Genomic DNA, 18,441 nt, shown 5'->3' on the forward strand with positions numbered 1-18,441 from the left:
ATAGAATTCCTGATAAGGCAATATTTATTTGGACAAAATAGTATATAGACTACAATCTGAAGATGTGGAGTGTACGGTGTGAGAGCACTATTGCAATAGAAACACTTTAATGTCTGTCACATTTTGGAGCACTGTAAAGTGACAACCTGAGTATATTTGCAGTTGAATACAGAACAGATATCGCTTGTTTGCTGTATCTGGAAAAAAATACCAGCATCTACTCGGAGTTAAGTAAATAATTTATTGGAAAACCTACAACTCACTAGTCCAGATGGAGTAATAACGTTGAATATTTGTGACCGGCTTGAGGCTATGAACCTCTACTAGAGTGAAAAGCACAAAGGTGAAGAGGGGCAGACCATCTTTTATGTCAATGATTTTCTGGAATTAAAAAGTGTCAAATGATTTGACATAAGGGAAAGAGCTGCAAAAACAACAGTGGCAGTGAAATGTTACTTATGAATTATTAAGTATTTTCTGAATAGTAGATTTGATACTGTAAACAGACATAAAAATTTGCAAGTCATTTCACAGCTTCAAAAGAAGCTTGTTGACTGATGCTGGAACTATTATACCTATACAATATCAAATTTCCATAGTTCTTTCAGGATGTCATGCCGAGATTAATGTTCTTACAAATAAACATGTTCCATTTGAAAATAGAATTTGTTGCACAGAGACACCAAAATGGTGGAATGAATTGAAGGTTTTACACTTTTGTCATGACCCTTTGACCCCAGCCTATTTATTATTTTGCCTTGTACTTTTCTGAAGTATATTATTTTTTTTTATGTATTTTCTGTGTTGTCTACAGTAAGTTTCACAAAGACCTCACTTTTTGACCCCTTTCACACTGTGGCGCTTTGCAGGCACTACAGCACTAAAAATAGTGCCTGCAAAGTGCCCTGAAAGAGCGGCTCCTCACACTTCAGTGTGAAAGCCCTAGGTAAAAAAAGTCCTACTAGCAGCATCTTTGGTTTTAACCCTTTCTCTGCCGGCTAACAGGGGGGTAAAACCGCCCCGCTAGCAGCTGAATACTGCCGCTAAAATGACGGTAAAGCGGCGCTAAAAATAGTGCAGTTTTACCACCAGCGCCGCAGTGTGAAAGGGGCCTAAGGGTATGCTGTGCAGGTGTATAGGATGCTGAAGGATATTCAACATCTTTGCTATTAGTGATTAGTTTTTGGTTTAGCACTACCGTGAGTTAATTACTGGCAAACTTTTGGCTGAAAAGTTTGCAGGCTCACTGCTGAAAATAAAGAAGAACATATAATGCCAGCTGTGTCACAAGAGCCAATAATTTGAAGAAATATATAACACACCTCCTTTATAAAAAAAAAAAAAATAGTATCTCTTTCTACAGAAAAGATGGCTACTATAAGCCCACCCTTTTTTTTTTTTTTTAATTTGTACATATCTCCCATAGTAGTGCTTGGTTTCCCAGTTTTGCTTGCTTATTGGCCCTACATATGGACAAAACTGATTAGCAATATACTTCAATTTAGTAAAGTGATAATAAAGTCTGTTGCAGTGGTTTTGCACAAAGCAGCCCAGATCCTCCTCTTCTCATGTCCCTCTTCAATGCTCCTGGCAACTCCCTCCTGTCAAATGCCCTCACAGCAAGCAGCTTGCTATGGGGGCACCTAAGCCAAGTCACAGTTCAGGTCCACCCCCTCTCTCTTATGATTGGCTAACTGACTTTGATTGACAGCAGTGAGAGCCAATTGCACCACTGCTGTGACTCAGCCAATCAGGAGGGAAAGTCTCGAATGGCCGAGGCACTCATGCACATTGCTGGACACAGATGAGCTGAGGGGTTAGAATGCATAAGATAAAGAAAAAAAAATGTCTGCCTTTACAACCACTTTAACTGCTATAGTACCAAACCCAAGAAAATTCACTCATCCCTACTAGTTATTCATGTGGAATCTGTAAGTGCTGCTGCTGTTTGCTTCTGGGGGTCCTCAGTGTAGATCAGTGGTAGGCACATCCGAAAATTTACATGTAGCAACTAAGTGAACATTCACTTAAGGATTATAAATGTAGGATTTGCCAAAGAAAAATGCATCTTTTTTAAATACTTTTAAAGAATTGCTAGTTATTTGTCTAGTTACTTAAATTACTACAAAACATGCTGGGAAAATTGCCACCCACAGAAAAGGTCATGCTATTGTTAGGTTTGTTTGATTGATCTTGCAGCTGAAGTCTGGCATACCTCCCCCCCTCCCAATTCTGCTATATAACAATTCTATTATAAGTCATGTGATGATGTCACAAAAAAAGGAAGAAAGAAACAGATGAATGACTATTTAACAAACCTTTATGGATATAGTAAATGGCATCAGATATGCAGTATTGAATTTGCTATGCCACTATTTTTAAATCTACAGTAAGATTAATATATCCTGTCTTAAAAGGGCAAGTAGACAACTCTGTCTTGCAAATAACAAGGCAAAGGTGAAAAATACTCAGAGAAGTCAGACAGATTAAATAATGTATTTGAGGTCACAAGTGGTCAAAACAAAGCTACAAATTAAATCAGTCTGCTTGCAGGATTTGAAAATGATTTGAAAAGGCTCAGCTCTAATATTCTGAAATATTTTTGTTCTTATAGGAAGCTAAGTACTTGGAGATTTTCAGAAGCGTAAGCTCCGAAATATAATTTAACAATTAAATATGACAATAGAGTAAATGTTCTCCATAGCTGTACATCGCATGACATCATGATATTGTGTTGGTTACTTCCAAAAGGTATAATTCATTAGCAAAAAATTATATACAGCTGCTTTCCAACTGAGAGATATCAGCTAGCTGGAAAACCGATCAGACACATTACAAAAAGGAAGCATCAACTATTCAGCCTACTACAGGGAGCAAGAGTGATTAATTGAAAACCACTGATAACTTGCACTACACTGTGAAAAAAAATGGGGGAAATGGTTATCAGCTAAGACAGTATTTATACGCTGAATATGATCCATTATTTCTTCTATAGTTCAAGTTCTTTGGTGGTACATATTTTAAAACATATCTATACCCAACAACAAAAATGTATTATACTGCAGCTTGCCAGTCTTTAGATGTGGTTGCTGCATCACTTTTTTCTTTTTCAGGTTTTTCTTTCTTATTTTAGACTGATAATCCTGCGAATAACAAACTTTCAGCTCCTAGATGGCTACAATCACTTTTCCACTGTATCTACAACAGACATGGTTGTCACACAGGTTGGAGTTCAAACAAGTGTGCCTTTGTTCATCTCCATTCCATCTCCTAAAATAAGAAAATGAATGCAGCCACTGCATCTAAGAAGGGAGCTCAAGGTTTGGTATGTTTAGCTGTTTGGTTGCTAAAGACACAATGGGTAGTGGCAACGCAGTTGGTAACCGTTGACATATAGGAAGCAGTCATATATTTTAGCAGTAAAAATACTGCTACTATTTATGATGTTTGGCTTACCCAGAATGGGCTAAAAGTCTGTTGTTCGGTCAAATAACCAAATGGTGATGTCACCTGCCCCCTTGCCAAAATGTGGACAAGGACAAAGGGATGAGTACAGTGTAACACTACTGACTACAATGTCACTGATAATGGTTCTGGTGGGAAGGTACGTTGGCCCTTACCCTTTCTTGGCTGGCCTGGCTGCATGCTAAGATAAGGGTGTGGTATAGTCTTTGGGTGGTCCCCCAATGACATCTATATCAGATCCTCATCTAGGATAAGGGTCTGGTACAAATGCAGGGGATCTCCAACCATTTGTTTACAACTAAAAGTAAAGTGGTCAAAGCCATATTTTTCCAGTTTTCTTTCTTTGTAAATGTCAGTTTTGTCAGTTGAATTCATTGTCTATAGGATACGTTGTAAAGATGCTCCACTCCAGAAGCAGGTTAGGGACACCCCCAAGCATGTTATTTAAAAAAAAAATGACCTTAAAGCAGTAATAAAGTTACTGCTCTCCATCAAACTGAATTTTTGCTTTGATACATGGTCTTGTTTGCCGCTGCTACAGCTAAAGAGAGGACCTGTCCCTAGCAGCCCCAGGGAAAGAGTACCAATGATCGGTTGCTTGGGAACAGGCTAGCTCCTGATTGCCTGCTGGTAATTTTAGCCCCACCCATCACAGAGAGAAGGGCAGAGATCCACATGGGACTGGGGGAGAGAGCTGTAAGAGGACTTTGCTACCTAGAGCTCAGGCAGAGTGAGAGACCATACTATTTTATACTGTTGTATTGTGTATAGAGGCAGCTGCTGTTTTCACTGTTGGAGTGCTCCATAGAAACATTTCTGCTGCAGGGGAGACTGTCTGCAGGGTTAGGACTACCTGCTTCATGTGCTACACTGTTGTTCCAGAGTGTTCTGGGCATATCCTGCATTTTGGTGTTTCAGTTATCCAAAGTGATACGTATTCCAGCTACCACTGCCTGCTACAGCTGCAGAGAGTTGGCTCGCGAGGGAGGACACTTTTGATGGCCACCGAGGGACCACTCAGGATCAGAATCAGAGTCACCAGTAGTGAGAGACCTCTAACCACCATCTTGTTTACTTAACTGAATACTCCATCTTAAGGGCCTCATTGCTAGCAGGCTCTCTACAGACTCTCCTTGTATTTCTATTGCAAGAGACAATTGTATTGCTGTGCTGTGTTGGATTTTTGTTTATCTGCATTACAAGCCGGTACCATTCTCTCACTTCCACCTAGTGCACATTTTTGTACTAACTCCTTCTCAGGCAGACATGGTGAGTGAACAGTGAATTGTGTTTGTCTAACTAAACCATCCCTTTTTAGGGCTTTGCTTTAAATAAAGTCTATTTAAACCCTATAAGGTGTGTTGGTGTTCTCAGGTCCAAGGGCAGATCATCAAAGGTGCAGGGCAGATGTAAACCAATGCAATTCAGTAGCTCTCTTTGGGATGAGCACTATAGTAAACACTCAAAAGAGTTAAATATACAGTAACAGCATTTATCTTTGGCCCAGGATAATTTAGAGCTGTAGGGTATTGGGCAGCCTGGGATATATTCAATTAGACCTACCAAAAATGGGTGCGGTATACAGCATTCAAAAACCGAGAGGTGGTGGAGCTTCTCCCAATTTGCGAGTCAATGTTTGGGTGGTAGTCAAGGCCAAGATTATTTCTCAAGCTTTGACCTGGATAAGGGAAATGGTTCTGGGTCACAGATAAGCGCTTATATATTTTAATCCTGTGAGTGTATTTTTATCTTTGCATTTTTTTGTAAAGTAAAATTATAGCTACATAATTGGTGCCTAACTCTTTCAATGCATGGCTTTGCCTATCATAAAATCACACAAAAAAGGTAAAGAAATTAACTATTGTAGCTTGAGCAGTTTTGCAGACTCTGTGAAAGGGACAGATACAAAATCAATAGAAAGAATGTTCATTAAATAATTTTAGGCTAAAAAATATATTATAAAAATATTTAGAGTTTTTATTTTAAACAAATGATAAATTATTCTTGCAAAATACTAAAGCCAATAACAACAAACAGAATCATTGGCTGATTTCACTGATCTCTCAAGATAATAATATAGAAGATGCTACATTTTTATTGTGATCACTGTAGTGCTGATTTGTACTGCTACCATTTTTCTTAAAGAGGAACTCAAGCTTTGACTTGACAATTTTGTGACATGCACTTCATAGCTCTTTCCTCATCTCCTTCTGTTTGCAAAAAGTGCCAAATCCTTTTAAGAATACAGGAAATTTAGAACGTTCAAACTGAGAAAAGGGTGAGACTTTGAGGTACCCTGAGCATGCTTTTAGAAAGGCCACCATAATATAGTAAATGTGTTTGTTAAAACATGTAAAACAGTAAATCGGTCCAGAGTCACTTTTCAACCATTTTGCAGGTTGGGATTCTGGTTCAGCTATTTACAGGTATCCACTTGTATCTAAATTCCAAATAAGGGCCTTATTAAAGATTATAATTTTCCCTAACAATACTTGTTTAAAATTCTCAGTTACATACATTATGTTCCAATATACGGTACAGTGTTGCAGACAGATTTTCCCATCAAATGGAAATGGACAAGTGAATAGAAAATGAAAAATACAGAAAATAAGCATTTTTTTGTACTTAAATCTTATCAGCCATCTAAATACTTTTCATCAAAGGTTGAAAGCACAAGAAAAATGTGCAGAATTGTGTCACATAAAAAATGTATTGCTCTGTTTCTTTCCAGCTACACTTTGTCAGGAAAATGCTGGCAATATTCCCATTGCCCTCTTTACAAAAAAAATTACAAATATATTTCCATATCTGACTCTAAACCAATCCATCAATTAGAAAACATATTCATGGATAAGTAATGACTATGCTTTTTACTTTAAACTTTTTAACTAATGTATGAACACATGCTAGAGATAATATGGTTTCTATGTTTCTGTTTCTTCATTGCTACTGAAAACAATGTAAATGTTGTAAAATGCTTATATGTCCAGATAATACAGTGTAGAGTTGCTAGATTTATATTATATGTGATGTAGACACTGATAACTAGCCTGTACCCACCAAGATGAATTAGGCCCAAGCTGCAACTTTTGTGTATTATACCCTTATAATTACAGACACCCCAGACAGGGGTTTGGAGCTTGCTGGCATTTAGAGGGGTCAGCTATGTCATGCTTCTACTGTAAACTAGGTAGATAGTCCAATCTGTCAAAGGTGTACACCGTCCTGTCACATCACAAGGAAAGATGAACTTGGGCAGTTGGTAGCTGATGAGGTAGCCATGACAGTACAGGCAAATCAAATGGACTGAGCCTAATCCTATCAATGTCAATCGAAGGAATGGGTGTAAAAGTTCCTACCTTGCCTAGTTCTAGTAACTGAGACTTACGTGCATTATTGTTTTGTTGTAGAAGGTTTTTAATATTGACCATGTAAGCCTGAATAGTGTAACCACTCATGCAGTTCTTAGCAAATTATATTTGAAGTTATGGAATTATAGGTCCCTGGGAAAACTGAAATTTGTATTTCCAAATCTGCTGCTTAGGATAATTACTGTTAGCATTCAACATAATTCATAAATTCACTTAAAGTAGCAAAACAAGGACCATGCTGTCAGCAGGAAAGATAAAGCCCAGACATCTAGCTTCTATGATACTAAAGTGACAATCTGCTAACTTTTATGTTGTTAAAGAAAACACTTCTCCATTTAGGGAGTGCAATGCTTACGATTTACTGAATTCCAGAAAAGATTTAAAAGGCCCTGGTGAAAACATAAATCTTTTTAGATCCAATGTACGCAGTTTTGACCAGTGATTTGTGCTCTTTTTTTTTTTTTCATAAATCTATTTACATGCTTTTAGAAAAGCATAGCATTTAACCCTGCATGTGTGAGCTTCCAAGACTCTCAAAGTAAACTTACTGGAAACTTTATTTATGCCGAACACAACCATACCTACAACAAGACCTACAGCAACTATATATAAACATGAATATAATATGAAATATAAACAAAACAATAAACTAGAGGGTTTCCATTTGCAGCAATTACAGAGAAAGCTACTGCAGAAGTCGTATACAGGTATATGATATAAATGTCATGCTACCAATAAGTGGTGAAGAAAAAGGAATTTTAAAAATATAAACATAACAGATAAAAACCTGACTGTGATAAATGCCAGGTAGAAGCAAGGAGTTTTATTACAGGTGGTGTACAGATCTTTATCACTATCACAAATTGTAGGCTAATATATTAGATAACATGCTCCCTCAAACTACTAAAGAAAAGGTGTGCCTGTCTGGTCGTTACTGTTTCTTCTGCCCTTCATCACCAAGACCTACAGTATGTCAGCTAGGTGTTTCCAGAATCTATAAGCACTTTTTTAAAAGGCTATAGCACAACTGTATTTAATGCAAATACATGGTAGTAAAGTTACTACTATACAGAAGGGGTCAAATCATACCTTTAGAGTAGAACACTATGTCCTGATACGGAGATATTAGGCATAACTATCCCCAAATACCACAAAATAGGGCGGTGTGCCTCCCTGACCTACACTATTCTTGACTTTTTGAACGTTAGTATTTACAACACCTATATGGCAAAACTTAACAGAAACTTCAGAAAATGTCTGCTGGTTTGAGAGCATGTCCGTTATAATACACTAACCTTGAATAATTCTTTCGACATGTTATGCTTTTGTACTAGGTATGGCTTAAACGCCATTAAAAATAATATTCTTGTCTACCATTTACTGTTTCTCAGTAAAGCAAAGGTGGGGTACTAGTATAGGCAAGTACTTATACAGTGTCAATATATCTTTTCTAGGGACTAATTCATTTGTCTAAATCAGCAATTCACTAGCTATACTGAGCTCTAAGGACAGCCTTATAATTACATATTTAGCACACTATCCTCAAAATAATACATTATTATAGTTGAAATTATTGATGAACTGAACAGATAACTACATATCCTGTTCCCTAATTTGTTGGTTACATAGCAGAATCGTGAGAGCCTTGACATTTACATTCGGAATTCTTTTTATGCTAACTGTTTTATGTAAATTTGAGTGCCATCCTTGCATGCACTTTACCAGCTAAAAACATTTCATCTATACATATTTTTTTTATTTCCTTTTTATTTTGAGGACACCTCAGTCTAAACTAATGCTTGATCCTTGAAAATAGGATCATATATCCTTAAGCTTCTCTTGTGTATCAGTGATGCTGCTGGGATGCAATACAGTAAAAAAAGGGCAGGACAGACAATGTAAACAGAAATCAAGGGATTTAAGACCGTATCTTGTAAATAAAAGGATTATTCATAGCAACAGACAGCCTCCATCACAGGAGCAGACGGTAAAGCTACAACTTTCCCATTGCATTTTAATGTCTGTGCATATAAGGCTAATGGGATAATCTTCATCAAACAGGTTGTTCCTATCATTCAGATGTTTAATGTATACACAGACCTCCCTGACTCCACAGATGTAATATAAAAAGTCACCTTCATCTCATCAAGAGCTAGCTAATCAAAAAGCAGGTAGATGCAAAGCACACACAAAGAATAAGCATAATTATAATCTGTTGTTTTACTTCAGTCCTATCTCCTCTAATTGATTTTGTGTGTCTGTGTAAGCAGCTTAGCGAAAAGGAAAATGCATTTAAAATCCCAAGGGAGTGTCATTAAATGTCATTGTACAAGAATGGTAATCTACCTGAAGGAAATAAATGAAGGGTTCCAAGGCTGTAGCAATGCACTTATTCTGTATTGAGCAAATATAATAAGTAGAACACTTACCCAAGAGTTGTCATGGTAACAATGGTATACCAAAATGAAGCAGGAATGCTAGTGAACTTGCTGGATGATGAACCTTTTTCAGCATAAAACATCACAGTGGCAAAGATAATGATTGCCATTGTCAGTGAGAAAAGGAGAAATCCCAGTTCAGAGGCACAGCTCTTCAGGGTATACCCAAGAATCCGTAAACCCTGGGAGTGGCGTGAGAATTTAAAAATCCTGAAGACCCGGAAAACCCGCAGGGTGACAAAGGCGCCACTCACATCCTCATTGTTGGTCATCACCAAGCCTATGTAGTATGGCATGATGGCCACTACGTCAATGATACTCATAACACTTCTCATAAACCTGTAGCGACTTGGGGCTGCAAAAAGTCTCAAGAGGTACTCAACTGTGAAAATCATGACACAGGCGGTGTCCAGACAAAAGAAGGCTACATCATACCTTTCACCACAAGGAAGCTCCTTATTTCCAGGCACAGTGCCACAGGGAACAGTTTCCACCACATTGGTGATCACAGACACTGCAATAAAGAAGCCGGTCACATAGTAGAAGACTAAGGCTAAAGTGCTGGTGTGGGGGTTTTCAAAGGCTCGCCACATAGTCTGACGTAAGTTTAGGGAGGGCATTGGTTCTTGGCTATGCTCAAATTCATTGTCATCCATTAGCCTCTCTGCATTTTCTCTTCTTCTGTCTTTATATTCTTCATAGCAACAGTCACCTATGATTTCAGGTAAGATTCCATAGAAAGCTAGTTCTTCATCATAGGCAGAGATGCATTCATACCTAGGGTAGTGGAGCTTGCCAGTCCTGTAAAAATTTAGAATAGACCTGAATACTTCAGGATCACGATCAAAGAAATATTCCTTGGTTTCTTCATTGAAGAAGAAATCCTTCTCTGTGCTTCCAAGTAGGGTATCTGGATATCGTTCTAGAGTAGTTCGCCAAGTCTGGAATCGGCGCCCACTAACATTAAGAATGATTAGCTCATCTTGCCTTTTGTTTTTGTCAGCTGGTGCCAGCGGCATAGGACAATTGGCCACTGGCATCCACCCAATGGCAGCTGCCCTTGCAAAGGGCAGCCATGCTGCAACTCCGGAAGCCATGAGGGTATCAGGTCCGGTGGGCCAATCCAGTACCTTAATTATCAGCTTGATTTCAGATCAAAGCCATCTGAAAAGAAAAAATGCATCAAGTCACTGATAAGCACTAACAAAAAATAAAACATGCAATGAATATCTGATGATTTCAACTTGTCAAGACAAACAGCAAAACAGACAAAGAATACAACAACTATTTGTGTTTAAACTTATTAATCCATTTAAAAGCTGATGGATTCTAAAGATTATTTCAGAAACTGAAGAAATAATCAGAAAAAGCTTTTGTACATTGCTAATGATTAAAGATTTCCAAAGTGTAATGTGATATTATGAAATCTAAAAGATGATGATATAAGAATAGATATTGTAAAAATAACAGCAATCTTTACAGTGTTCAATGTATATAGTTTAAATTACTTAAAATGTAGGGATGTTGAAGTTAAAAGTTCTCCACACTACATGCAATACATCAAAGAAATATATATGAAGAGGCCTATTCATAAAAGGGTGGGAGGCATAGAGCTGTCCATACTTTTAACATTATTCTTCACAGATATCACACATTTGACCCTATTTATAATATAGCATATTTTTTTCCCAACTCACTGGTGTCTGTTTTGTGACCTCTAGATGAGGTTTATTACATTTGTTTATGAATTGGCAATGCTGCGGTATAGTTTACATTTTTTAAAATACCACACAGGGGTAAAAGGCTCCTTTTAATTCAACCTTGAAGGAGACAAGGATATAAAAACTACTGGCAAGTTTACTCTTAAAAAAATAAAACTATTAAACTCTCAAGATAAAGTTGAGAGTTTTAGACAATACTAAAATCTGGTTTTATCTAATTTGAACAAAGTGGTTTTTCACAAAGTCTCAAAACACACAAGCAAAACCACTCCACATTTCCCAAAACCTCTGTCATCTCTGCATCTCCAATTAATGCTATCGTATTCAAAATATAAACTTTAGGTATGTGTTTGGAGGAAACAAGCTAGTGCCAAAACAATACACAAGCAATTGAATTGGCCACAACTAAGAAAAGATGAGATAGATTTAATCTTGAAATAAAAATTAGAGTGTATTATTTGAGAGGCAATAGCCACAAATATTGAAACATCTTTATTAACTGCTTCTTTTGTGCATTGGCTGGGTAGGTGCTCTGTTTTTTTGGGCGCTTGCCCCCTCTGGGGCATGTCCTCCCAGAAGCTTGCACCCTCAGGGGCATGCAGCGGTGCGATCTATTACTGTTGTGTTCACCGGACACAACCGATCAGCGATCATATCATGGTTATGTTACCGTGTGATTGCTTTGACCAATCACAGCGATCAGAGTCACAGTAACAAGCAAGGCTGTCATTCATAATGCTTTGCTTACTACTCTGTGATCACATTGTACCAGGGCCAATCACACCATGCAATGGGCCCTGTGCCATGTGATAGCTGTAACCAATCACAACATTGCAGTAGTATGCAAAGTTTCAGGAATAAAAAAAAAGCCATGATCACCCCTCCAGAGTAGTACGGTGTCACTATGGTGGCACTGCACTGCTCTGGTGACAGTATTTAAAAAAAATAAAAAATATATTTAATTTTTACATACTGTCACTAATTTATGTGTTTATTTATTTTTTTTTTTTAATTACAACTTTTTTAATTACAACTGTCCGAATGCACGCTCCTCCCCGCTCTCTGTCCAACCGGAAGTTACATACACCGCTGTGTGTGAGCCATCCTGAGTATCTGGAAGCGATGAGAACCACTGGCCTCCCTGGGCCCATCAGCTTCACCAGTGAGATTGTCTTTCCCACGAGCAGATGAACTACATTATTAATCCCACAAGTGCTGACATCTCATACATCTTATGAGTTACCACTTGTCTTTTATGGAATAAAATATCTTAATAATGCTGCACTTAGATGGAGTTGCTCTCCTTCTGTCTTTACCTAAACATCGCATGCGATCCTGAAACTGTCAATTCAAAATGCCGTTTTGGACTATTTACCATAAAACGCTCTTAACAATAATGCATAGAAACCTAAATATGGGAATATAGAAAACCTTGGGGTTGATTTACTTACAGTATAACTAAGAGAAAACCTTTTTTTTTAAGTTTTGGATTGAGTGGAGGTGGATTAGAAGACCTGTCAGGTTTTTAATTGTTGTTTGTGTCCAAATTAGGGAGATTCACCCTTTCTGATTGTCCTGTTTACCATTATCATTAAAAGTGAAATTAAAAGAAAATCCCACATTTTGGGTTGTCCCTAGAAAATTAATGGAGGGGAAATCGTCCAATGGGCACACAGTTAGCAATTGAAAATAAATAAATAAATAAAATACGCAGAGGAAATCAAATACCACCAAAAGAAAGCTCTATTTGTGGGGAAAAAAGGACATACATTTTATATGGCTACAGGATCGCACGGCCACGCAATTGTCAATTAAAGTAAAGCAGTGCTGTATCGCAAAAAATGGCCTGGTCATGAAACCTTCTGGGGCTGAAGAGGTTAAATAGTGAATGTTGGTAGTGTGTGGGATATGAATAAAGTTCTTGTTCATGTGTTTCTTACTTTGTAATACTCATAACTGAAATAGCTGTAGTGTATGACCTTTATTTAACCACTTCAATACAGGGCACTTTCGCCCCCTTCCTTCCCAGCCCAATTTTAAGCTTTCATCGCTCTAGCGCTTTCAGTGACAATTGCGCGGTCATGCTACACTGTACCCAAATGAAATTTTTATCATTTTGTTCACACAAATAGAGATTTATTTTGGTGGTATTTATTCACGACTCCGTTTTTTTTTTTTGCGATATAAGCGCAAAAAAAGCGGAAATTTGAAAAAAAAAACAATATTTTCTTTTTTCTATTTTAAAAGAAATCCAATAAAATCAAATTTTGTCATAAATTTAAGCCAAAATGTATTCTGCTACATGTTTTTAGTAAAAAAAATTCCGTTAAGTGTATAATAATTGGTTTGTGTGATCACGGACATATGTACGCAAATGATCATGTACATATGTGTGCAGGTGATCACGTACATATGTGTGCAGATAATCATTGGGACATGTGATTTTAGTGGGACATATGTGGGGGACATGTTTTTATTATTATGGACATGTGTTTTTATTATTTGGGGACATGTGTGTTTTGGGGACATATGTGGGGACTGTGTTTATACTGTGTGGTGTGTTGTGTGTTTACACTAGACTGGTGATCAGTGAGTAAAAAGCTGTAAAAAACAGCTCATACTCACTGATCACCAGCCGGCTGCAGCGATCTGCTCTCCTCTCCTCAGCGATGACTTCTGTGTGAGGAGCGGAGGAGCCGATTGCCTAGCAACCGGCTGTTTGTTTACATCACATGATGGCCGTGATTGGACACGGCCGTCATGTGATTAGGAGGGCCAATCACAGAGCCCTCCTGACGATCTGAGATGCGTCGTGTCCGGGTGACACAAGCACATCGGGATCGCGCAACTGCGTGGGCACGCGCGCGCGATCCCGCTCCTTCTGAAGGACGTTCCTGAACGTCTTATCAGAAGTAGACGGCTCCCACCCGGCCGTATATGTGCATTGGCCGGGTGGGAAGTGGTTAAACCAGAGCTGTGATTATGGGTTTGGCTTGAGAACGTGTAATGCTGGACCCCAAAACACTGCTGAGAGTGATTTTAATTATAGACAGTACCTTGGAAAATCAATTATTTTTAGGATGAATAGAGAGCATTAATTTGAATCCTTTGTGCAAATGGTTTATATGCAATTTATTAGATGTGCACTGGAAGGGCCTGAAGAGCTGGACCTCAGCATGAGGTGTAAAAAATACACCTAAGGCATGGGATCTTGTTATTTTACTTTACTCAGCCATTCACTAGGAAGCTCAGTGTACTGTTGCTTCTCCTCCTCCAGCTATTATGCAGCTGAAAACAGAGGGCATGTAATCACTTATAAAAAAAGGGAAAAATATATATTTATCATTTTATTTTTTAATATCTACACAAAAATGTTTTGCCTTTGATTTCTATTTTAAACTGAATGGGTTGTTTTACGAGGTGATCATTTACAATCCCTTTAACTGTTAAAATGTTTTGACTGACCCTATTATTTGTTAGAGTTTAGCCAATTACAAGATAGCAACTATGGGGTATATTTCTAAAAGAATTCTCTGCACAACTGACACATATTTGCCAGACTTTCACCAAATATTTGCTCTGACCCATCTGAACTATTTATGAATCATATTTGCCACTATTATCCAACATCTGTTCTTCAACAGGAAAATGTGATTGCTGCACTGTCAATGTTCTAATTGGCAAACGAGTAACAAAGTGATTTTGAATATTTGTCAGGTTTAGATGGCAAATCTTTGATTTTAAAGTTTTGAATTGTGACAATTGGATCATAGTTTCTTCTGTCTGTTTTTCTTTTCTGTTTCTTTTCTGTTTTCTTTTTTCTTTTGTATTTAGCAGAACAAACACATCTCGTTATTGATCAGGACTGATTATCTGTTGCTGTTTAAGCTTTTAGCCGCAGATTAAATTAATGAGGTCCTTTCAAGAAAGAGGTCATCTGACAATACCCCGGTTAGGCTCAGACAGCCTCACATATTATGCTTTTCATGTCTGATAATAAATCTGTGTAAAGTTGTTTGTTCTCTCGGCTTGCCATCCAGGAAATTTTTACCTTTTTGACAGTGCCAAAGATGAGAAGGAATCCTGTGTTGCTTGCATTGTGCAAGTTGATTGTAGTTTTGCACTTTGTGGGAATGACAAGGTCCAGCCTTTCACTGCATGCTGTTTTGGCTAGAGAAGGCCTATTTTCCCGACATTCTGAGGCAGAAATTGTTCTACAAATGTGACGAACATTCAGGGGCGGACTGACAACTCATTGGGCCCCTGGGCAATAGGAGATTATGGGCCCCCCAGGCAATAAGAGATTATGGGGCCACACAGTATACAATCACACAGTATACACAGGCATGTTTCTATTGGCTGAGAAGGTACTGGAGAGGTGGGGCAGCTATAATCTCAGGATTTTTAGACCAAAAGGATGTCGGTAAGGGACATTTCAGAGACAGATGTAAAAAAAAACACAGATTTTTACATACTGTCCCTGGTTTTACTGAGACTGGCAATCCGGATGGGGCCCCCTAGTGGCCTGGGCCCTCGGGCAGTGCCGGAGTAGCCAAATGGTCAGTCCACCCCTGCGAACATTGAAACTGGACTTTTACCTATTGCAAGATGTTTTGTTGCCAGTGTGCCATAAAGTATATCACATTTACATTGCTCTCTCCTCACTTCACCATATTGAAGAAAGTTTACACATAGTTACTAGGGATGAGCCGAACACCCCCCGGTTCGGTTCGCACCAGAACTTGCGAACGACCCCCGCGTTCGGCACGAACGTTAGAACCCCATTGAAGTCTATGGGACTCGAACGTTCGAATTGGAAAGTGCTAATTTTAACGGCTAATATGCAAGATAGTATGCTAAAAAGGGTTTGGCGATCTGCCTCCTGCCTCAGGGGACATGGGTCACTGCAAAAAAAAGTTTTAAAAACTACCGTTTTGGCGGGAGCACTGATTTTAATGACGATTAAAGTGAAAAAAAAAAGTGAAATATTCCTTTAAATATGGTGCCTGGGGGGTGTCTATATAGTATGCCTGTGAAGTGCCACGTGTTTCCCGTGTTTAGAACAGTCCCTGCACAAAATGACATTAAACGGAAATAACACCATTTAAAACTGCTTGCGGTTTTAATGTTATATCTGGTTCCTGCAATATGGTTGAAAATCATTCAGAAAAATGGCATGGGTAGCCCTCCCTGCCCATTACCAGCCTATTTGGGTCCTGTACGCACATTAAGGGGAACCCTGTACCCATATTAAAAAAAAGGAAATGCGTGTGGCCCCCAGGCCCTATATACTCAGAACAGCAGTATACAGGCGGTGCAAACAAGACAGGGACTGTGTAGGTTTGTTGTGTTAAGTTGAATCTGTTTGTCATTTTCAACCGGTACATTTTTAAAGTGTAGCTCCAGTCAAAAAAAATATCTTTAAGCTTTTTGGAAAACATAGGGAAGGGTTATCACCCCTGTATAATTTGTTTTGTCGTCCATCTTTTTTCATCTCACTTGCTGTTGTCTCCTTCCGTTTGCAAGTAGGAGATGTTTGTAAATTGGATGTTTGAAAGTAGGGGCCTGCCCTATATGCTCTGCAGAAATGGCGGAACAAGGTGTTGGTTTTGCAACAACATTGTAAGCCCTCAAAGTGACTCTTGGTGGCCGCTGGAGCGCCCTGCTGTGAACGATTATATCAAGAATTGTAATTACATGCCATTGTTGAACAGTGGTAGAAAAATTGACCTTTGGTGGTTGTGGTGCTGGTGCCACAACACTATAAGTCCTCACAGTTACTCTGGGTGGGCACAGGAAGGGGCCCTCCTGTGAAATATTATATCAAGAATTGTAATTACATGTCCCTGTTAAACAGGGGCAGAAAAATTGGGCCTTAGGCACTGGTGCCATCACACTGCAACCTCTGCCATACACTCTAGTTTTTTTGCAGGAATTAGCCCTGCTGCAAAGCATTGCATCAAAAATTTTACTTAAACGCCCCTGTTAAACAGGGGCAGAAAAATTGGGCCTTAGGCACTGGTGCCATCACACTGCAACCTCTGCCATACACTCTAGTTTTATTGCAGGAATTAGCCCTGCTGCAAAGCATTGCATCAAAAATTGTACTTAAACGCCCCTGTTAAACAGGGGCAGAAAAATTGGGCTGCTGGCATCACCCAGAACCAAAAATGTTCTTCCAACATATCAGCGGAGGAGGAAGAGGATAGACAATCAACATAACAGGACAGTCACTCAGCATCAGCATAGGCAGTCTTGAAGGGATGTGGTATTTCAAAAAAAATTATTCGGTTACATCAGCTTCAGGTGCTTGGTAGCTGTGGGTGATCCAAGACTGATTCATCTTGATGAAGGTCAGTCGATCAACTGATTCGGTGGACAGGCGCACCCTGTGATCGGTAACGAAGCCACCAGCAGCACTGAAGGTGCGTTCTGAAAGAACGCTGGATGCAGGACAGGCCAGTAGCTCAATTGCATACTGTGCAAGCTCTGGCCAGTGATCCATCCTCAAGACCCAGTAAGCCAGAGGATTTTCAGTGGGAAAGGTGTCCAAGTCTGACCTTGCCCCTAGGTATTCCTGCACCATGTAAATTAGACGCTGGCGATGGGTGCTGGAACCAATCATACCTTGGGGCTGCGGACTAAAAAATTGTCTGAAAGCATCAGTCAGACGGCCACCTTCTCCACCGCTCCTTCTGACTGATGCCTCAGCAACACGTTGTCCAGGACCAGGAGTTTGTGACCTCCCAGTCTCTGGGAACGCGTTGCACAGAGCTTTCTGCAAGGCCTCCCGGAGATGTCTCATCCTCTGCTCCCTCTGCGATGGCAAGATAAGGTCGGCAACCTTACCCTTGTACCGTGGATCAAGGAGAGTGGCCAGCCAGTAATGGTCCCTCTCCTTGATCCGAAGAATACAAGGATCCTTCCGCAGGCTTTGCAGGATCAGGGAGGCCATGCAGCGTAGGTTAGCTGAGGCATTCGGTCTGGAGTCCTCTGGGTCACTAAGGACAACATGATCCGCAGCTACCTCCTCCCAGCCACGTACAAGTCCACGTGTTTCTTGGGACTGTAAATCATCCCTATAAGACTGCTGCTGCTGATGCTGAGTGCCAGCCTCCACCTCCATGCTGACACAATCATCCTCCTCCTCCTCTTCCTCCTCCTCACCCTCTTCCTGTGTGATGGGTGGCACAGCAGGAACACTGTCTGGATAAAGGGGGCCTTGAGAGGCAAGGAAGTCCTCCTCTTCCTGCCTCTGTTCTGCCTCAAGTGCCCTGTCCATTATTCCACGCAGCGTATGCTCCAAGAGGTGGACAAGAGGTATAGTGTCACTGATGCATGCACTGTCACTGCTCACCATCCTTGTGGCCTCCTCAAACGGTGACAGGACAGTGCATGCATCTCTGATCATGCCCCACTGGCGTGGTGAGAAAAAACCAAGCTCTC

The 18,441-nt window shown here is 39.5% G+C and overlaps 1 protein-coding gene across 3 annotated transcripts in view; it reads right to left on the reverse strand.

Moving 5' to 3' along the window:
* KCND3 (potassium voltage-gated channel subfamily D member 3) overlaps positions 1-18,441 on the reverse strand; it is a 688,984-nt gene that overhangs the window by 591,069 nt on the left and 79,474 nt on the right. For all 3 annotated transcript variants that reach the window (XM_077481535.1, XM_077481534.1, XM_077481536.1), the window contains exon 3: positions 9,266-10,438. In XM_077481535.1, the coding sequence (XP_077337661.1) occupies positions 9,266-10,371 (1,106 nt within the window). In that variant the 5' untranslated portion in view covers positions 10,372-10,438. The remainder of the gene's footprint in view (positions 1-9,265; positions 10,439-18,441) is intronic.

This window comes from Lithobates pipiens, unplaced genomic scaffold (genome assembly GCF_037356315.1).
Source record: "Lithobates pipiens isolate NorthernLeopardFrog02 unplaced genomic scaffold, aLitPip1_a1.2 Scaffold_16, whole genome shotgun sequence".
Taxonomy (NCBI): Eukaryota; Metazoa; Chordata; class Amphibia; order Anura; family Ranidae; genus Lithobates; species Lithobates pipiens.